This window comes from Neopsephotus bourkii, unplaced genomic scaffold (genome assembly GCF_033783945.1).
Source record: "Neopsephotus bourkii isolate Nb327-2 ecotype Australia unplaced genomic scaffold, CSIRO-AGI_Nbou_v1 NB_1370, whole genome shotgun sequence".
In the NCBI taxonomy this organism is placed as follows: domain Eukaryota; kingdom Metazoa; phylum Chordata; class Aves; order Psittaciformes; family Psittacidae; genus Neopsephotus; species Neopsephotus bourkii.
This window is the reverse complement of record NW_026901849.1, coordinates 304,957-326,197: the sequence shown is the minus strand read 5'-3', so window position 1 is coordinate 326,197 and position 21,241 is coordinate 304,957. Positions and strand designations below refer to the sequence as shown.

At 55.9% G+C, this 21,241-nt stretch overlaps 1 protein-coding gene across 1 annotated transcript; it reads left to right on the top strand.

Annotated features, from left to right (window-relative positions):
• Positions 1-818: 818 nt before the first annotated feature.
• On the top strand, positions 819-16,890 carry RND2 (Rho family GTPase 2). Its single transcript, XM_061366992.1, has 5 exons — positions 819-1,017; positions 1,121-1,208; positions 12,596-12,705; positions 15,532-15,666; positions 16,379-16,890. Exons 1-5 carry the CDS (start codon positions 916-918, stop codon positions 16,625-16,627), a joined length of 684 nt encoding a protein of 227 aa, XP_061222976.1. The 5' UTR covers positions 819-915; the 3' UTR covers positions 16,628-16,890.
• Positions 16,891-21,241: the final 4,351 nt, after the last annotated feature.

Genomic DNA, 21,241 nt, shown 5'->3' with positions numbered 1-21,241 from the left:
CGGGCGTTCCTCACCCCGGCTCCAGGCTCAGCACCAGGATTTATACATGAAAAGAGACTGTGATTTCCACAGAAACAAACTGCCCCCTCAGTCCATTAATAAACCCAGTTTTCACTGCCAAAACATTTCAGTTTCCGTTCCTTAAGACTTGCTTTGTTTTCACTGTCTCTGTTTTCACTGCATTTTGTGACAGCTTGTCTCTGGCAAATGAAAGTTTGCTATTATGGTAAATCCTCCTGCAGCGTGGCCAGCAAAGCAGCAGCAGTAACTACAGGAGCCTTTGCTTTCTCAATGATTCTACTTCCAATGGCTGGCTCTGATTTCCAGCCGCACCGCCGGGACTTGGGGGGATGGAAGGCACAAGGTGCTGCTCTCCCTGCACAAAGCCGTGAGCCAGGCCCCGGCTGGTGCAGCCTCCACACGGACCCTCGCCAGCATCAGGGGAGAGCGGCACAAGATGCCGGCAGTTCCCGTTCCACCGAACTCCTCCGGGGAACGAGCCCCTTTCCTTGCGCAGTGCCACGGCGGGAACGGACGGGGCAGCTCCGAAAGGGCCCGGAGCGATCGCGGCCCCTCGGTCCCCGCTGTGCCCGCGCCGGGCCCTCCCGCAGCCGTCGGCAGCGCGGTGCTGGGGGGCCGGGGCCGGTGCGAACCGCTCGGGGCCTCCACGGTGCTGCGGGAGGTGCCGGACGGGGGGAGCCCCCTCGGGGCAGTGCCCGACCCCCGGCTCTGGGCCCTGCTCCGAGCCTGGGGGGGGGGGGCCGCGGAGGGCGGAGAGCGGAGGGGGGGGGGGCGGTGCATCCCTGCCCAGCGCCGGCTCCGCTCCGCGCCTGGTTGGTGCTGCCGGGGCCGGGGGCGCGGCCAGGCCGGGGCCGTCCCGGTAAAGCGGCGGCGCGGGCGGCGCGGTCCCGCACCATGGAGGGGCACCTGGCGCGCTGCAAGATCGTGGTGGTGGGGGACACGCAGTGCGGCAAGACCGCGCTGCTGCACGTCTTCGCCAAGGACTGCTACCCCGAGGTGTGCGCGGCCGGCCGGGCGGTGCGGGCGCGGCGGGGCAGGGCTCGGTTTGGCTCGGCTGGGCTCACCTCTGCTCACCTCTGCTCTCCCTCCGTCCCCCCAGAGCTACGTGCCCACCGTCTTCGAGAACTACACGGCCAGCTTCGAGATCGACAAGCAGCGCACCGAGCTCAACATGTGGGACACCTCAGGTGGGCCGGGGGGGGGGGGGCACGGCGGGACCGGGACGGGCTGTTCCCTCTCCTTGAGCTCCAGCAGCCTGCGAGCCCCCGCCCGGGGCCCGGGCTGCCCCCGCCGCAGCGCTGGGGAGGCTCCGGTGCAGCATCCGCGGCGGAGCGGCCGCATCCGTGTCCGCGCAAGGATGCACCGAGTGGGGGAGAGGCGCATCCCGAGGAGAGCCCTCGCCGTGGGGAGGAACGCGTTGCCCTTCGCTGCCCTCTGCCGCGGAGCCCCTGGGGTTCTTCACCGGTTTTTGGTCCGGTTTGGTTGTGCCTCTTCGTGTCCTGTTGTGATTCTGTATGAAGCCTTCGTCACAGCAGCCTCAGCCCATCGGGACCCTTCCCAAACTTCGTGCTGCTTTGTATGGAGGGGCAAATTAAATCGAATCGCACAATGGTTTGGTTTGGAAGGGACCTTAAAGCTCATCGAGTTCCAACCCCGTGACACAGGCAGGGACCCCTTCCGCTAGACCAGGTTGCTCCAAACCCCATCCATGGATGGGGCAAGGGAGCTGCAAACGAAATGCCTGATGCAAAGCTAACAAAAATGCTGGCACCCAGCAAAGTTCACGTGTGCTTTTTGACTTGCCCCTGACAAGCTTTTTAGGCTGGCCTATACATATGCTGCAGCTGACTGCTGTGCTATGTTAATGTACATACATCAGAGACTTGCTGATGCTCTTCCCCTGTAATTTCTGGAGTCCTTATGTGCTCTCAATGTCCAATAGCAACAGCAAATTAAAACGTGACCTAGGACTTTCTTGGCTCTTGTACACTCAAATTCCTTGCTGTGATTTTACATCCATCAAATTACAGCTGTAGTATGCACACAGCTTTACCTGGAGTAGCGGCTTTACTGAGGCTTGCACCAGCTCTAACATGTAAAATGTGTTTGAGTCTGCTCTGGGCCTTTCTGATCCATGAGATCTTGCTTTTGCTGCTTTTTATTCCCTGAAATGAAACAGGGTTTTTGCTTTGCCCACACGATGTGCGCTGGGATGCGAGCCACACAGATGCTGGCTCTTAGGGCAGCTTTTGGTGCTGGGGCTGTGGATGAAGCGTTGGCTCCCAGCACTTGACTGGGAGCTGTGCCTGAAGTGCAGAGCAGTGGCTGTAACTTAGGAGTCATTATGTGGTGGATGGTGCTGGGCTGGTGTGTCTGTGTGAAGCCCCATGGGAACAGCGAAGCCACTCTGGTCCCCCAGGCCTGCCCACAGAAGCTGGAGCTGCTCCAGTGGGGTGAGTGCTATCGGGGTGCATGGGATTGAGGGTGACCCTGTGTGTCACCCGCAGCGTGATGCCCTGTCCCTGTGGGGGTCCTGCAGCCTGCCAAAGGGGCTGTGAGGGGCATCTTTGTTAGGGTGCCTTTGCTCCAGGGAGCACAAAATCACAAAATGGAATATAGAAACCTTTAGAGTTAGTTTTCAGTAATGTTAAGTTTGATTTCTCTGAATTAAGGTGTCTCCTTGACATGAAAAACTTCCCTGTGTGAGTGTGCCGAAGCACGTGTGATGACTTGTCTGCTTTTCAGGAATTCTCCAGAATGCTTGGCTTTGATCTTACAAATGTCAAAAGAAAAGGCTATGATAGGAAGTCTTTAAAGCTCTGTAGGAGTATCTGATACCTGCATCTGATGCTGCCATAAATTCAACAAAAGATGTAAGTTTGTCTAATACTTGTCTCTACAGCCAATGTAAAATGGACTTTGATTCTTTCTCCCTTCTCCTTATGGAAAAGCGAAAGAGCTTTTTAACAGCTTTGCTGTAGTTTTCTGGATAAATTCCCTTCTGCTGTAGCTTTGATTTGAAGTCCATAGGAGCCAGTTCTTCACTTAACGGTCATGCAAAGCAATGCACCCTCAAAATCAAGCTGGTGTTTTCAGCTGTAGACTGCAAGCTGCTGTTGATACCCTTTGGAGACACTTGTTTGGTAAAAGAACTTGGGCACAACAGCGAACCAGCTGAGCTGAGGAGCTCATTGCCCTCCTCATGCAGGGTGGCAGGCGCTGGGGTGCGCTTTCCCTTGTCCCTGTCTGTTTTAAGCAGCTTTGCACACAGGGGCTTCTTGTTGGTGATAAATTCCATCCCAGCAAGAGCGGGAAGGGAGGTGCTGGGATCCTGCTCCCCTCTCCTGTCAGGATCACCCTGCTTTCATTGTTTTACTTTAAACACTTGCCACCTCTTAGCTGGGTGACTGGGGCTGAAGGGCTCCTCCAGCAGCCAGACCAGGGCAGAGGAGCTGGCTATGAGTTAATTCATTTAAGTTCCTCCTGCTCCGTAGCTGTGGAAGTGGTTGGAGGCTCTGGAGGCTCTGCAGGGTGAGCTGAGCATCGTCCAGCAGCAGTGCTGGGGCAAGGACAGGCTGCCTGCAAAACTCCTTCCTTGGGACCAAGAGTGGCCATGGAGTCCTGCTGCTGATCCCGGTACAACCAGGATTGTTGTCTGCTCCCTGGGACTGATAGAGCCGTGTTGGAAAACGCACCTTTCAGGCTGCATGTGCCCCTCCTGCTAAGTGACAAATGCAGGCTGTGACATTAGCAGCTGCCAGGCAGTAAATCTGGTTAGAGAAATGCTGCCATAGGGTGGACAGAAGCGATGGAGAACTGACTGGCTCCCAAATGGCTCTGTTTTCCTTTAAAAGCCATACAGGATGGGTAGGGTTTTTGCTCCAAGCCTTACAGGGGACCCGGTGCTTTGCTGCTCCTCCTGCTCTGGCAAATTCTTTCTTTGTTGCCTGTTGGCCAAATGCGCTCAGTGCAGAAGCCGCACGGGGCCGGGATCTTGGGGCAGGGTGAAACTCCTGTTTGACAGGATGCCTGGTGGCTTGGGAGTGCTGCTCCCAAAGGGCTGGGTGCCTCCCAGACCCGCAGTGCTGGTCCCAGCCCTGCCAGGAAGGGCTTTCATCCTGGCGGCCAGGTGGAGGGAGGATGGATGGGTTTGATCACCAGCGATGCTTTACAAGGAGTAGGCGAGTTTCATTTCTGTGCTTCAGAGGTGTAAAAGGGAGGGCAGTTAGCAGGAGGTGTGCACTGGGCGGGTAGGTTTTCACCATGCAGTGTCTGTGTTCCCTGTGGGACTGGGGAGTGTCTGGGGGTCTGTCCTGCTCTGCTGCAGTGCTCAGCAGGAGTCCAGTGCTCCTGAGCTCCCTCCTTCCCAGGGACCAGCTCTCAATGCTTTCCCAGGGGGATTCAGGCATTGCCCATGGATGCTCTGCCACAGCTCCGGGCCGACCTGATGCCTTGCTGGGGAGAGATGGGCACAGCAAGGGTGCTCCAGCACAGGCCTGGGGCTGTGCTCTCTACCAGGGTGGGGGTTTGGTTTGCTTCCAGTGATGATGGGGAGGAAGCTGCTCTCTGCATGGCAGCCTGGGCTCAGTTCTGTGCTTTTGGTTCTCAGCCCTTTATGCCCAGAGGCTCTTGTGCACCTTCTGTGTCCTCAGTGCAGTCAGGCAGGGCAGTGATGTGACCTGAGGCCATGTAGCTGCTTTGCTGGTGCAGATCCCGATGCAGGGTAGAGCTGCCCCATTCTGGTAGGAGCATCTGTGCCAGTGGCTCCAGCGGGGGACAGACACCAGGCCTGGCGTTGTGCCTTGCACATTATCATCGTTGCCTTGGAAAGCTGCTGGAGAGGCCGTTCCTGTCCTTCTGTGGACCAGCAGGATGCACTGCTGCCAAGAGCCACAGCATCCACCACAGCCCGTGCCACTGCAGAGACCAGTGCCCATGGGTTCAGCAGCGCTGCCTTGCTCCCCTCCCTGTGCTGCAGCTCACAACAGGGGACTTGCACGGCTGCCAGGCCTTTGCCACAGCTTCTGTCTCTCAAGCAGATGTGCTTTCAAGTCCAGAATAACACAGTGAGTCGCAAATCCCCCTCCACCTCCCTCTTTGCCTGTACTCAGCAAACAGTCTGCCTTCGTAGGGCCTGTGTGGGAACCTACAGACTGTGATAACAGATCCTTCTTTAGGGGAACTACCCAGGAATGTTGATTAGATTAGAGCTGAAAGGGGCTGAGTTTAGCAACGGCATCTCCATGGATGCTGGGGCTGTGCCTGGATTCCCAGCGCGGGGCTCGGGGATTGCCATGGCTGCCTCTTCAGTGTGCAAGAGCGAGTTCTCTCTTGGGAAAGAGTTCAATGCCACTTGCACTCCGAGGCAGAGAAAAAATGCGGAGCTGCCCTTTCCATACCAGAATAGCTCCTCCCATGCTCCGGGTTGAGGCTGGGAGCCCGAAACCGGCATCGTTCAGTTCTGCCTCAGCACAAATACATAGTTAAACCTAAAAATATGTGCAGCTGGGTCACGTTCTCAGGCGGGTCAGTAACCAGGCTCAGAGAGCTGCAGCAGAGGCAATGCTTGTGCTGGAGGGGGTGGAGGATGCGCCTGAGAGTCCAGGACAGGACAGTCCCTGGGCAGGGAGTGGGGCTCAGGTGGAGGCTGCTGCTCCTGCACTGCCTTGCGCAAGGGCAGCATCCTCCTTGCTCCCTTATGGATGCGGGAGGCTCGGGCTCCGTGGGGTACCCTGGGAGTCATGGGAGAGGCTGAGGAGCGGTGCCATGGTGACAACTTGAAGGCAGGAATGGGCTGATGTGGGGGGGTTGGCTCCTGGCTCTGATGCAGCCCCTTTCCCACAGCACAGAGCTGATCCGTGCTCTCCCATGGGCAAGGGCAGCTTTGCTGTTCTCTCCCTATTCCTTCTGTCAGCCTGGCTGCCCTGTGGCTCCTGGTGCTGCTTTAACACTGATTTAATGCATATTTAGGGTAAGTGGAAGCTTCTTATCGAGGCAGTCACACACAGAGACCTGCAGAAACTCCCTGGAGCAGCGCAGTCACACCCTGGCCTCTGCTTGTGCTGACTTGCCTTTCCAATAGCCTTCACCCTGCCTGGTGCCAGGGATGCTCCTCCTGCCCCAGCAAGCTGTGCCAGTGTGCTTTGGGATGGCAGGAGGCTTTGTGGATGGGAGAGCTGTGAAGGACGGGGCAGCATCCCCCGGTGCCATGGGGGGTGAGGACATGGGTGCAGCTTTCACCTTGCCCCACATCCTGCAGATTGCATCTCCTCCGGATTAAACTTCAGGAGTGCACAGGCCCAGCCTTTGCTGCGGGGAAAAGCCTTATCTGGGAGCTGAGCAGTCAGGGAGGGGTCTGCTGCTTACGCACAGCAGACCTGGAACCTGCAACCTTGCATAAAGATAATTGTGTTTGTGCAGCCCTCGGATGCGTTCCCCAGAGCCAAAGCTGTGCTGTGGGAATCTGTTGCCACTCCTAGGGCTTGCTGTACCCAGAGCAAGGGTGACAGGCAGGCTGTGGCAATGCCGGCTGCCCTTGTGACATGGCAAGAGGGGCAGGAAGGGGCTTCTGGCTCCTGTTTGTGTCCCTTGCCCGCTGCTGCAGGCGTGACCTCCAGCATGCGTGTGGGAAGCCTGGATGAGCTGCCCAGGCTGCCCCTGCGGCCCCAGAGGTGCCAGCGGGGACTTCCTCAAGGAGCTTCCAGAGCTTCCTTCAATTCCAGAGTGAGGTTTGCATCTGAGCAAGCTCCTCTGAGCCTTCAGGTAGGAGAGATGAGCTCTTAGGCAGAAGCTCTTCCCTGTGAGGGTGCTGAGGCGCTGGCACAGGGTGCCCAGAGAAGCTGTGGCTGCCCCATCCCTGGCAGTGCTCAAGGCCAGGTTGGACACAGGGGCTTGGAGCAAGCTGCTCCAGTGGAAGGGGTCCCTGCCTGTGGCAGGGGTTGGAACTAGAGGAGCTTTAAGGTCTTTTCCAACCCAAACCAGGCTGGGATGCCATGAACCTGTGTGAGCTGCGTGTGTGAGATAGGGCACAGGATCCGGATGAGGCAGGAGGACCCTGTGCCTGCCTGGGCTGGGGATTCCTCTGCCAGTGAATCCAGCAGAACAGCCTCCTCCTGAGTGACAGGTTTCCAGTAATAAGCTCTGGAGAGGGGCCTGGGAATGCCACCTCAGGCCGTGCTAATACCGTTCCCTTCATCCTGGTCATGTCCATCCTGCATCCGTGCCACCTGGGCTGTTTGGGAATTTACTCGTTTCCATATGCACACTGTTAAGAACTGGGAGCAGAGGTTGCTTGCCCAAGATGAGGAGCAATTGTTTCAGTCATGCATTTTCTAGGCAATTGCTTGCTCCATGGCATGGAACAAGGTCCTTCTTCCCCACACTTGAGGGGTTTGCAGGGATGCTGTGCAAGAGAAATGCCATGGTCCAGCCAGAAGAGAAGCTTCTACACATCCCAGGGTCAATGGCTGTGCCGTGCTTGGTGTCCCATGGAAGCCTGCACCAGGGGTAGTTGCAGTTCCCTCTGCTGCTCTTTCCCTCGCTCCAGCTTTGCCTTTTGCTGGTTTTGGACTCGGTACAACCAGAGCCTGTCACTACCAGTGTCTCTGTCCCCAGTGCTTTGGTGTTTTAATTCCTCTCTCTGCCACTTGCCCCTCCTCCAAGCTGGCTTCTAATGAGCACTGTACCCGTGTCACAATGTGTTTTGTACCAGTGGGATCTGCATTATCCTCCCCTCCTGGACAATAATCAGGCAGGGAGGACTGGGGATCTTCAATCTGCCTCTGAGCCCCGGCCGCGCTGGGACCCGCAGGGTGCTCAGCAATACTGCAGCAGCTCATCAGTCTTCAGACAAAGAAACCTTCTGATTTGCTTTCCAAAGAGAGGCTCTGGTTTCACACCCAGGATAAAGCCGGTCTCCGGACTCGGGGTGCTTCAGATCTTTGTCTCCCTGATGTGCATCTATTGCAGTCTGGAAGGCTGCAGTGGCTTGTTGCTTGGCCTCCTGTTTGTAGGGCCCATCAGCACTGAGGACCCAGGGAATGAGGAGGGCATTTGCATACCCTGCTCTGTCATGTGCCAGGCATGCAGAACCATTCTCTTTCAGATCCTGCCTTCTGCCTTTATAAAGGCAACTAAAGCATCCAGGCAGGGCCCTGTATCCGCAGCGCTGCCGGTGCCTGTGGGCCATGGGGAGCTGCTTGTCAGCTTGGGTAAAAGGATCACGGAAGAAAAATGCCTTTCATAGTCTGGCCCCAGTAGGATAAAGGGACCGGGCATGACCTTTGGGGCTGTTTAACTCTGATCTCCAGTGCTCCCTGGGGCTGAATTCCTCCTCTCCCTCTGCTGTAGACTCTGCCATTGTTTCCCTGCACCCGTTTCCCCTATTCTAGCAGTGGGAAGTATTTTGGGATGACTCTGTGCCCTCTGGTTGCATCCGCAGAGGAAGCGGGAGCTCTGGAGCATCCTGGATGGACCGGAACAGCAGCTGAGATTCCTGCGGGCTCTCCATGGGGACCAGCCCCTCTGTGCTGGGCTGGCCGGGGTCTGTGCCTGCAGTGGGGAGCCCCAGAGCTCAGCTCCTCACTGGGGCTGGGTGAAGGATGGGGGCACCGTCCAGAAGCTGCAGCCCCATCCTGGAGCAGCTGGGGGGGGCTGTTCCTGCTCTGGGAATTGCACAGAGGTCTGGTTTTTCATCTTAATGGTGTGATATAAATGAAATATGTTGTTATTATTATTAACACCTTCATCATCATCTGCCTTGGCAGAGGAATGAGTAATGCTGTTCATTGACACCTCATGTAATATTAACCGGGTCTGGAGCACTCAGGTGTGGAAAGTGTGCAGTGATTGAATGTGAGCATCCTCCTCGCACATCAGAGCTCTGCTGCAGCTGCCCAGCGTGGGGAGGTGGGAAGGGGGCTCAGAGCTGTGCCTCTGCATGCAGGGCCTTTGCTTCTAGTGAGCAGTTGCTCAGATGAATCTCTCTCACAGCTGAAAAGCTGTGGATTCAGCTCCAGAAAGCCCTCAGGAAACCCTGAGCATGTGTGCTGGTGCTGAGCAGCTCCCAAGGACCTGAGCCCTGACTGGGAACACTGGAGGGCCCTGTGGCTGGTGGAGCTCAGTGAAGGGTGATTTGGACCCATGGCAGTGGAGGAGATGGTCTTGTGTCTGATGCTGGCTGAGAGGTGATGCAGGCTTCTTGCCATGCATGGGGAGAGGATACTAAGAGAGCTGCACCTTGGCTCTGCTTTGGCAGAGGACAAGGGCCTGGCTGAGCTGGCAGTGGGGTTTGCCTAGCAAAGAAGACATCCCATGTCATCTCTGAAGCCACTGCTCCCAGCATTGCTGCACAGGGAGGTAACCTGGAGCTCTTTGGGCTTGTTGATGCAGCACCCGATAAAGCTGGGATGCATTTCAGCTTCGTTCTGTGAAGGATGCTCTTGGCTGTCCCTGCAGAAAGCAGCATGTGCCACAGCATCACTGGCTCTATGGGGAGCGTTCACAGCGAGTCCTCCAAGGCAAGTGCAATGCTGGAAAATGTAGGGCTTGGCAGTGCTCACCTCTGTTCCAAGCCAGAGCTGGCTGGGGCTGCAGGAGCCCCTCACGGGGCAGAGCATGGCTCTGCATACGTATTTGCTTTCCTGGTTTGTAATATGCTATTGTTGGAAGGAGGGTGCCCATGGGAGGAGGCTCATTATCTCTGAGGACAGCTAATAGGGAACAAATGTAGAGATGAAACAGCACGTGTCAGTCCCCTGCCCGTGAGTGGCATCTCTGGGTGGCAGTGCCAGGCATTGAGGAGCTGCCAGCTGATGGGAAAGAGGAGCTGCTCCTGGTGCACCCGCCCTGGGTTTCAGACTACAACTGCGTGGGTTTGTGTTTGAGCTGGGTTTTGGTTGCTCCAATTTGATCACAAACAGATGCTCCTAGGGTCTGCTGCTTGCAAAACCGGGTGCCAAGTGGGAGAGTGACTCATGCAGTGGAGGAAGGTTGGATCTCGGGTTCCTGTGTATTCGGAAGTGCCTCTGCGGGGTCTTGCTTGGAGGAGCTGAGAGGTGTCAAGTGCTCAGAAGCAATAGAAGTGCAGACCTGGAGCTGAGGGCACTGGGGCCTTTGGAGGTGTCTGTGTGTTGGGGTGGCTCTTTTTTTAGCTGTTGTAGTCAATGGAGAAGTAACAGATGCAGAACCTGGAGGAATGATCTCCCAAAAGGAATTTCCTGATTCAGTCAAGACCCAGAAGCATCAAATCCCAGGTTGGATGCTGGCACCGTTCCCGGCACCGGGGTGGGATGGCGGTGGCTCTGCAGGGTGACGGAGGGGCTGCGGGCTCTGTGCCGAGGAGCTGGCTGGCTGCTGAGGGAGGAGCAGGTTGCTATGATACAGTTTGCTGTGGCAATGCCTGTGCTGAATGGAGCCAGAGCCACCTCGACAAAAGGAGCATTCCTGGGCTGGGAGGGGGCAGATTTATCTGCAGTGTTTATGTAAAGCTGAGGAGCCGCAGGGAGAGGATGTGTGTGGGAATGCTTTCCTGCAGCGTGCGCTGGGGCCCCTGTCTGGAAGCAGATCCCCTTATGTGCGCCGGGCAGAGGGCATGGCTCAGATAAAGGACTCAGCAAATCCATGCGCATCGCATCAGTGCTGGATCCCGCAGCCCGTCCGGTAAACCCGCACCGGGCAGGAGGCGGACAGCTCGGTTCAAAGGGGAGCTCAGCCCTGCCAGGCTGGGTGCTGCCTGCAGGGGACCTGGGTCACCTTGGTGTGCTGCAGCAGGATGCGAGGCAGCAGCTCCCCGGTGCCAGCTCTGCCCATCGGGCTCGGGAGCAGCTTGAGCCTGAAGCGGGGTCAGAGATCTCTGTGCCTGGGATGCGGGGTCACCGCGCTGGGTACCAGCCTGCATCCCCTGTCTCGGAGCCAGCCAGGGCGCCGCAGGGACCGGCTGCTTCCCGTGCAGGGAACGGGACTTTCCCTCTAGGAAGAGGGCTGCGCTCTGCAGAGGTCAGGGTCTGTTGCTTCTGTGCTGCATCCCAACTGCTGCTCTTCCCGGTGCCTTTGCAGGGACAGAGACCCACGCTGTGGCTTCTCATGGTGGGAGCAGGGATGTGCCGGGTGCCTTTGCTCCTGGGGGCTGGCAGCAGGGTGGTGTCTGGAGATAGCTGGGTTTGCTGTGAATCCAGATGCTCTGGAGCTGGGCAGGGCTTGGGAAGACACAAAGCAGCACTCAGCCTGCCCTGTGCCGCTCTGCTCCCCTGGCAGAGCTTTGCAGAGGTATCTGGGGTGTTTGCAGGGCACATGGCATGCTTTGCTGTGCTGGAGGGGCTGCACCCGCTGTGATGGATGCAGTTGTGAGCCCCTGTGCAGACCAGAGCCAGGAGGGAGCTCCCGCAGAGGATCTGTTCTGCTCTCACCCTCACCCCGGGCAGATTCCTGGGATACATCAGCCTCCATCATCCATAGTTCCTCAGGGAACAGCCTGACACCTGGCCTGGGTGCTCCCCCTCTTCCCAGGGTGGGAAAGCGCCAGGGCCGGGCATCCCGAGGGGCCGTGGCAGGAAGCGCGTCCGGTTTCCTTGGCCTTGGGGTGGGCGATCCTTTGGGAGGAGCACATTCAACAAGGACTCTGGTGTCTGCTTCCCCTCTGCATCAACAAACATCTGCCTCTCATCCCTCCAGGAAGCCGAAGCCCATTGTAAAGCCCAATACAAACCCGAAGCAAGGAGCCGATGGCTCCGTTGCTGTTGACGGGAGGCATCTGCAGTTGCACAGAGCACACCTCAAACAACATCATGGTGGGGCAATGACTTGAATGCCTGGAATGTTCCTTGAAGGTGTGTGTGTGGCAGAAGCTGGGCAGGATTCAGGCTGGGCTTCCTGCCTGCTCACGGAGCAGAATACAGAGTCATCCCCTCCAACTTACAGCTTGCTCACCCAAACCTGGCACATCCTTTATGTACCAGAGTCTGTCTGACTTTTCCCAGCACATCCAGAGTACAAGGCTGTTCTTTTTATACTTGTCTTCGATTCTCACCATCCATGTGAGCAAGCTCTTGTGTATAAAGATAGCTAGAGAGGGTAAAAAATAGCACAGCATTCCCTGTCTTCCCTCAGCTGCACTTTTCCACCATTAGTAGTGCAGCAACTGCATGACAGTAGGATCCATACGTACAATAGCAGTGGAGAGGCATGTGCTGCTCTCCAGCCTTGAAGCCCTTCCAAGCTCTGGCACCTCAGCATGCTCTGGCATCATGACTCCATCACTTCTTCCTTGCCAGATGTTAGGGAGGGAGAGAGATGCAAACCTTGCCTTTATTTCCACTCTGCACTGGGATGAATGCAAGAGCACAAAACCTCTCACTTGCGCACCTGAACAAAGGGACCACGTCCTCTGCAGAACCGAGCAGTGCCTGGTCCCTGGCTGAAGGTTTGGGTCAATGTCCTCTGGCTCTTGGCAGAGCAGTTTGCACCCTGTGGCAGTGCCTGCAGTGCCTGGCAGGGGGCTGGGGGTCCCAGCCTGCCCATTCAGGTAGTAGCATCAGCGGGGGGGGATGTTCTGCTCACAGGCTGCTCCTCTCCTCAGGCTCTGCATACTATGATAACGTCCGTCCCTTGGCCTACCCGGACTCGGACGCTGTGCTCATCTGCTTTGACATCAGCCGCCCGGAGACCCTCGACAGCGTGCTCAAGAAGGTGAGTGCCCAGCATGCTTCTACCTGGTGAGATGGGTCCTCTGCAGCAGCACCATTCCTGCTGCCTGGGACTGCCATCAGGGCTACAAGCCTTGGCTGGAGGTAAGGTCCTCAGATGAGGACGGTTGTGCTCAGATAAGGATGCTGCTGCTGATCCCTCCATGGTCTGTGCAGGAAGCTGGTATTTCCATATGAAAGGAGCCCAGTGAATGGGAGCTTGCAGCATGGAGAGGGGGAGATCTGTGTGTATGCATACATACAAATGTGTGGACAGAGAAGTGTAGGGCATTTGTTCTGTTTTCCATGAAGACCTTGGAAGGTGTTGTGCACCTCTTGTTAGCGTAACCACCAATGGGTATGCTCTGGGTTGCTTGCAGCAGTTGAGAAGTGGCCCCGGCCGCTCGCATCCCTTGGTCTGTCTGCACCCTGCTTCCTCCCATGGAACCCAGGGAGCTGTGGTTCTGGTGAGCTCGGGGCTGAGCAGCAGAGCTGCAGGGCGCTCACTGGTGCTGTCCCCTTTGCCAGGGGTGAGTTTTGTCTGGCATCTCTTTTGTGAGGCTCTCTGAGACACTGTGGTTGACAAGCACAACAGAGCAGGGATGCTGAGGCTGTTCAGGCTGCTGGGCTGGGTGGCCGCTGTCCGGACCAGTCCCATTGTACCGGCTGCCCCCTTCGGCCTCTCCACGTCTTGCCAGACGTTGTGCTGGAGCAAGTGCCTCTTATTCAGTGCCTGGGAGGGCTGAGAAGTGGGTCTGTGTCTCTGAAGTGTGGTGAGGGGACAAAGACCCCTCAGATAACTCGGTCAATGGCTCAGTGTTCGCTCCCGAAGCAGGGCCGGGGTGCTGAGCGTGCTGGGTGGAAGGAGGCGTTTCATGTGGACTGAAGGAATTCCCAGCTCAGCTTGGCACTCAGCAGAATAATAATGCAGGCAAATCACTTGTACCTTAATGAGACGCGAACCCATCAAGAATTAGCCAGGGCTGGGGTTTATTTATGTCTCTCTTCACACTCCTCATGGGAGCCTGCGTTGCTCAGTGCATGGTCTTCCCCTTGCAGCCTCGCAGATGCTTTGAGTACTGTTAGGCAATGTCTTTTTGATATGGTGGCTTAAAATAAAACCTAATTCACAGGGGATTTCTTCAGTGCCTCTGAGTAGATGCCTTGTTTCCTTTGGTGCAGCACATGAAGGTGAGGAAAACTCCTAAGACACCATGAAGTTGAAATGGGTTTTAGCTTTTGATATCAGGCGAAGGAGGAAAGTAACGCTCCCTATGCAAGCTTTAGGCAAAACCGCTAATTCAGCAGAGGAAATCTTTATTCTTCTTGCTGCCCTTGTGGTGCCCGGGCTGCCTGTGCAGCATGGACACTTGAAGGGAAGGAGAGGGCAAACAAGCAGCTCTTGGCTGCACACAAAGCAGGTTTCTGTGGGGTGGTGCCCTCCTTCTCACAAGGCTCCATAGCGCAGCAAATCTTTGGCTCCCTCAAGAGTCAATCATGCGAGAGGAGGGAGGCACGTCTCCCCATAGACAGGGAGCCTGTAGCATCACAGAGAGCCCTGACCTCTGCCTGGTGAGAACAGGTCCCGTAGCTCAGCCATAGAATCATAGAATAGTTCGGGTTGGAAAGGACCTTAAGATCATCCAGTTCCACCCCCTTGCCATGGGCAGGGACACCTCGCTCTAAATCATCTCACCCAAGGCTTCGTCCAACCTGGTCTTGAACACTGCCAGGGATGGAGCATTCACAACCTCCCTGGGCACCCATTCCAGTGCCTCACCACCCTCACAGGAAAGAACTTCCTCCTTAGATCCAATCTAAACTTCCCCTGTTTCAGTTTTAACCCATTACCCCTTGTCCTGTCACTGCAGTCCCTAATGAAGAGTCCCTCCCCAGCATCCCTATAGGCCCCCTTCAGACACTGGAAGCTGCTCTGAGGTCTCCACGCAGCTTCTCTTCTCCAGGCTGAACAGCCCCAGCTTTCTCAGCCTGGCTCCATACAGGAGGTGCTCCAGCCCCTGAGCATCCTCGTGGCCTCCTCTGGACTTTTGAGTCCCTTTGAGAGTTTCCATCTTTCAGGTAAAGGAGGGTGCCTGAATTCCTGCTCCGAAAGAGCCGCATCCTCCTCTTCTTGCGGCTGCGTTGGCTCTTGACACCAGAAGCTGTGCTGCCGGTGCGCTGGGGATGTGTGTGAGTCCCGGGGGATGGACAGCCTTTGCAGCACGGGATTTGGGTTCATGGTGAAGGCAACTGAGCCCACCTCCTGGTGTTTTGCAGTTGCTTTGGTCTGATATTGGTTGGATGAAACTTGGGTCCTTGGCACTGCCTCTCCCCACCAGTTTACAGGCACTGGGCTGTGGGCTTGGTTTTCTTCCCCCTTCTAATTGCCTAGGGCATGTGCGTAACCATCAGTCAGTGCAGCAGGGAATTGCTGTTTCCAAGGGACATCTTTAGCCAGGGCTAATCTCCATTTATCATCTGCCTCCTCCTTTAGAAACACTACATAAGGAAGCAGGGTGTTGACAGGCTGATGGGGTCTGCCCTGGGGGAGGTCATAGGTGATGGCTTGATTCATTGCTGCGGCCACTTAGCTGCAAATTGGGCATTAACTTTTGGAACTCTGAAAGGAGCCATTGGTGTGAAGGAAGTGGATGTTTGATGCCATTGCTTCAATTCTCCATCTCCCTGGCTCTGAATATTGTAACGTCTTTAACACATAGCTCCCAATAACAAGCAAATGGTGGCTGTGCTGAGCAAAGAGCTCCCTGTGACCACGGGCTCTTCAAGTGTCTCACCCCTGAGCACCTTCTCCTTCTTGTCCCCTCTGCAGTGGCAAGGGGAGACTCAGGAGTTCTGCCCCAATGCAAAGATCGTGCTGGTGGGCTGCAAGCTGGACATGCGGACAGACCTGAACACGCTGCGGGAGCTCTCCAAGCAGCGCCTCATCCCTGTCACACACGAGCAGGTACGTTCAGCATCCGCCCCGCTGGGGCTGTGCTGCGGGACCTACTGGATAGGGAAGCTCAGCAGCAGATGAGCCACCGTGCCCAGGTCTTGGTCTGAAGCTGGTTTATGCTGGCTCATGGGCACTGAGCTGCTCATGCTGACAGCACTCTTCCCCAGCTCTGGCAGCCCTTGACCTATTCCTGGTGCTCTGCACAGCAGCCTCCTTGTTAGGAGCTGATGCAGTGGAGATGCCCGATTTGACAAGCTGGACTGGCTAAAGGGGAGCGTTGTGCTCCTGCAGCTCCTTCAGCTCCAAGTGACCCTGCTGTTGGGGAGCACTGCTGGGGATGGGGGAACCACAGCCGGGCGGGCTGGGATGTGCTGTGGCTCTCAGTGAACCCAGCAGTGTCTATGGGCTGGCTGCAGCCCCACTGTTCGGTGCACTCTGGGTTGCTCTGTGCCTGGCTCCACACTGTGCACAGCAGCTCCCAGGTAACTGTCCCAGTAAGCGGGGTTATCCAGGGCCCTGCTGCAGGGCTGGCACTGCCTTGGTGACAGGCACTTGCTAGCACTGCTGGGGAGGCCACCCTCGCATCTGGTGCTCTCCCAGCCCTTAGAGAGGCGATGAGTAAACCCTGTGGGCGCTCTGGCAGGGCAGTGAAAGGATGCTCTTGCAGAGCGCTGCTGTCCTAACCCGTTCCCCCTTCCCTCCCGCTCCCTCCGGAGCACAGGGCAGCGCGCTGGCGCGGCAGATCGGGGCCGTGGCCTATGCCGAGTGCTCCTCCAAGGTGTCCGAGAACAGCGTGCGGGATGTGTTCCACGTGACCACGCTCGCCTCCGTCAACCGGGTGCACAAGAACTTGAAGCGCAGCAACTCCAAACGGGGACTGAAGCGGGCGTCACAGATGCCCGGCAGGACGGACTTACTGAGCGACGCGGAGATGAGGAAAGAGCGCGCCAAGAGCTGCTCCATCATGTGAAAGCCCGGCTGTAAATAACGTCTGTGTGTTGTCCGTTTTGTACAGGGACTGGCGGGGACAAGGCTGCGTGGCCAGCCTGCCTTTCCAAAGCCTTTCTCTCAAGTCCCTAGGGCTGAGCAAAGGTCCCAGCTGCAAATAGGGGTGCACAAGTTGCCCCTTCCCATGGAGACTTCTGGGTTGGCTGCTGCTGCTGCGTGGATTGCTTGGGGTGAAGGAGCCACTTGGCAGAGTATTCAGGTGCTGGCAGGTCTGAGACTGGGGGAAAGGGAGTGATCCTGTGTGTGCCACCCCTCCTGCTCCCATGGCCCAGCCTCTGTGCCTGTGTGCAGCTAGAACACACCCGCAGCGTGGTGCTGTGCGGGACCTGGGCTGGAGGGTGGGAGAGGGGTGGTGTTGCCAGCAGCAGCCTGCAAGCAGAAGGTGTTCTTCCTATCTTCCTTCAGAAGAGAAATGATGTTTGAGGTGGTGCTGCCCTGAGCTAGGCTGGACAGCAGATCACCATGGAAGGTGCAGGTCTGGGAGGGATGGGATGTCCTGGGAAGGAACCTTAACCCAACAAGGCACCGCAGTAGCCCACCTCCTCCTGTAGATAGGTGGCTCTTTTCATGCTATTTTAGGTACTTGAGGTCCATATGGAGCGCAGCAGAGTGCATCTGGCTCCAGGGGAGAGGTCTATCCCAGTAGCTGCATCCCTCACTGTGGCTCCTTCAGCAAGCAAATGCTGCTCGGGAGCTGGGGGTCCCTGCTGCTGAGAGCCTGCTCACTCATCAGCCTGCTCCTGCCACGCTTCTGAGGCAGCAGCCTGCCATAACCATCCATACCCTGCTCTCCACCCATTCCCAGCTGCAGCTTGTGTTGCATGGTGCTGTGTTTGTCTGGTCCAGGTAACCGAAAGGATTACATGAGTATCTGCACCCTGTCTCCACTGTGGCTGTGGGAGGGAAGGTGCTCGTTCCCCTCCTGCCTGCTGGAAGCCTCCTCCCACACCTCCCATTGCTTCTGCTGCTGTCCTCTCTAAATGCCTTTGACTACAGTGTTCGCCTTGACTTCATGTCACATAGACACTTTAAGGAATAAAGAATCTGCCCATTGCCAGGTCCAGCTGTGTCAGTGGGTTCAGAAAGCAAATAAACCTGGTTGGAAAACGCACAGCTCTTGACTCTGCTCATTTGTCATAGCCAGAACCAGGCATCCTCTCACAATGTTTTGCTGCTCAACTGCTCTTTGTGTCCTAATGCATCTCCAGCTCTTGAAATACTCTCACACACCTGAGAGAAGAGCAGAGGACTGCTGCATGTATTCATTTGGAGGCTGAAACACCTGCCTTGAATAACCTTACTCCATCCTGAATCCTCAGATGCTGCGGAGCATTGGCAGGTTGTCTGTGTCTGTCTTAGGGGGATGATCACAGCTTTCACACTGCAGCCTGTCTTTTCGCAGCCACTGAGAACTGCAGAGAACGAAGGATGCTGATGGTCCTTCAAACCTAGCAGCAAGCAGTCAGTTCTCTGCTGCTTCCATCCACAGTGCACCTGGTGCCAATATGCCTCGAGGTTGGAGGTATCGGGCAGGAGGAACGTGGAGCTGTGCAGGAGCATCCCCATCTTCAGTTCAGGGAGCTGTTTGTGTGTGTTGGATGCTGTGCTGGTGCAGGCACACACTCCTGTTGAGGCCAGAGGAAACACATGTGTGTGGATCAAGCCTTGCAGCTCAGAAGCAGGGGGCTGCATGAGCACTGTTCATTACAGTGGGCTGGTGTGGCTGGGTGTTAGCTAAGGGGACACGGTACCCTTGACTCCTGCATTGCCAATGGAGGGAATCAGGTCCCCCCCAACTAACGACTTCAATCACTACCAGTAGCTTCTGGTCTAAATCCCAGCCTTGAGAGCTCTTGCTCAACTGGGAGTGCTAGATCCTGGTTCTGTCTTACATGGTGTGAACTCAGCTCTGTGCTGCTGAATGGCAGCTCGACACAGTGCCCGTCCTGGTGCAGTGCTCATCTCCAGCTCGCAGGCATGGGACACGAGGCTCCACATGCATGGGCTGCCTGTGGCAGATGAGTCAGCGCAGAGAAGAAAGGAACAAAACCGTGCAGATGGAAGAAGTGGAACTGACACATAAAAGACAAGTGGGGAGGACTCGAGGCCTCTAATTACTGCCTACAGAAAAGTCTATGAGCAGCACTGCCAGTGCAGGTGTCCTGCTTGGGAAACATTCCATCTCTATGGGGCCGGATGAGCAGCTAGCTGGGTGGGACAGAGCCCCCTCAGCCTGCAGCACGCAGGAAGCAGTCTGCTCCTGAGTGTGGTACCTTGGTAACCCTCTTAAAGGCCACATCTCCCCCAGGAGAGCTGTGCACCAGCTGCTCCTGCAGGGATGGTGCCCCATCAGCATGCTCAGAAGCCCATAGCTTTTGGGGAAGGACCAGTAGCAATGCCCCACTGCAGGAGGAGGGGTTTGGGGAGGGTGAGGTCTGACACCAGGGCTGCACCATCCTGGGCTGGGCTCATGAGGGGTCACTCAAGTGACAGAAGCAAAACAAAGGTGCAAGAACTGGGTCTCTCAGGTCCTGTGTGGTTTTGTGCCCTCCCTGAGTGGGTTTACCCACCTCACTCATGTCTCCTGTGGCCCCAGCATCACTTGGCATTTGCCAGCTCTTTGCAGCAATCTTGCTGCTCTGGCCAAAAGCAGCCTGGAGCAATCCCCACCTTTCAGCACCCAGGAGGGATCTGAACACGAGTCCAAGCTGTTGGTGAGGACACAGACACATTACTGAAAGGTTAGACCCTCAGACAACCCTACCAGGCTGCTCATGCCCTTTAGATGATCCTATCCCTACCTCAGCAACATTCTCCAGCTATCACTGAAGCAGACACTAAGCAGGGGACTGGTTTCAGCTGTTTTGTGCCCAGAGTATTAGAAAGAGCACTAGGAGGTGCCACAGGGAGGAAGGCAGATGCATGAGGACACAGCCTGGTGTGACACTGCAGCAGAGCCATCAGAACACTGGAGCAGTGTCAGTGCTGCGGTTTGTGCCTGTGCATGGATGGGAAGAGATGAACACAGGAGCCTGGCACTGTGCTCAGCTTTAACCAGCACCATTAACCCCTCACAGTCATGGCAAATGGATAATGTGGAAAAGAGATGCCAGGCTCAGAGCATGCATCAGAGGCCAGAAGCAGAGAGGAGACACTGGGGTTCCTGGCTCTGCTTTGGTTTTCAGTGCTAACCCCCCTATATCTAAGAAGAGACTGAGAATCATTGATCCAAGGTGAAACTGGAATTGTAAGTGAACCACTTGCCTTTGCCGTGTGTTTCCTCTGACCCCGGCTGATTTCTACAACTGTCACTTAATTAATCATCTGATTGCATTTCATCAATCAGCCCATTGTAATTCATTGAAATGTATGCATGCAAACCGGCAAATGCTTCTCCCAGGAAGGGCCTCGAGGGAATGTGCTGTCAGCAGCAGCAGCGCTCTGGGAAGCTTGTTCCATTTATATAAAGGAATAAATACAACTGCTGATGACTTCATGGCCTGAATATTAACACAGGTGATGAAACAGACTTCTTCTGCAGGTACCAGCGGGCCAGGCCTTGGCTGGGGAGGCTCATAAACAGAACCTCCTCCCTGAGCATTGTGCTGCACAAATGTACTCTTGGCTCTTGCTTTATCTCCACAGAAAGGCGGAAAGGGAGGCACAAAGGCAGATAGGAAAGATAACGATGTGCAAGACACAGCTGAAGTTTCCTCCTCCTCTTTGAGTCAGCTTGTTGACATCCAGGTAGTGGAACAAGCCTGGCCTGTTGCTTTGACATTGGAACTGAGATTGAAGAGTGGCTCCTGCATGGGTACCTCATGACTGACTACTAGTAGCCCTCTTTGTAGTACATGGGCTCTGTCTATGCTGCAGGCTGCTGAACCAGGCTGTGTTGCTGCAGTTGCCTTTTCCTTCAGGCCCACGTAGGCACCTCTACACCATGCTGTGGTCTGCAGCAGAGATGGCTCCAGCACCTCATCAGGCACTTCTGTCTCTGTCTCCTTTGTCCCCGTTGCTCCCAGTGCTTGGCTCTAGGTCCGGCTGCTCTGCACACAGTTCATTTGGAGTTATGAGCTTTATGATAAGTTCTGGATATTTCAGAGAAAGGAAAACCGTTTAAAACAGTTGGCAACCTCTTTGCCTTAGGAAAACCACCTCTCAGGAGCACATTTCTGTCCCATCACAAGAACTGAAGTTTCTACTTGAATTCAAGACCAAGAAGTATGTCCAGGACATGTTGTTGCAAGTAAAAGTTCACCTATATCCCATAGAGCTGACATAATTCCATTCAGTGGCTATGCTTTCCCAGCCTTCTGCCTCCATTTACGGGATCAGTTAGAGACATCTCATGTAAAGATGTTGGTTTCCAGATTTTACCAGCTGGAAGCATGAGAAAGTGACACTGCCTCCCTGCACGGTGACCCCCAGCACTGCAGCTCAGCCTTACCTTTTACAGCTGTTTTTGTTACAATCCTCTATAATTGTGGGGATCTGAAGAACCGCTCTGCAGCTCAGATGTAAGCCCATGTCTTTACCTGTTCACCTATGGAGGGCTTTCCCCACACCCAGCCCC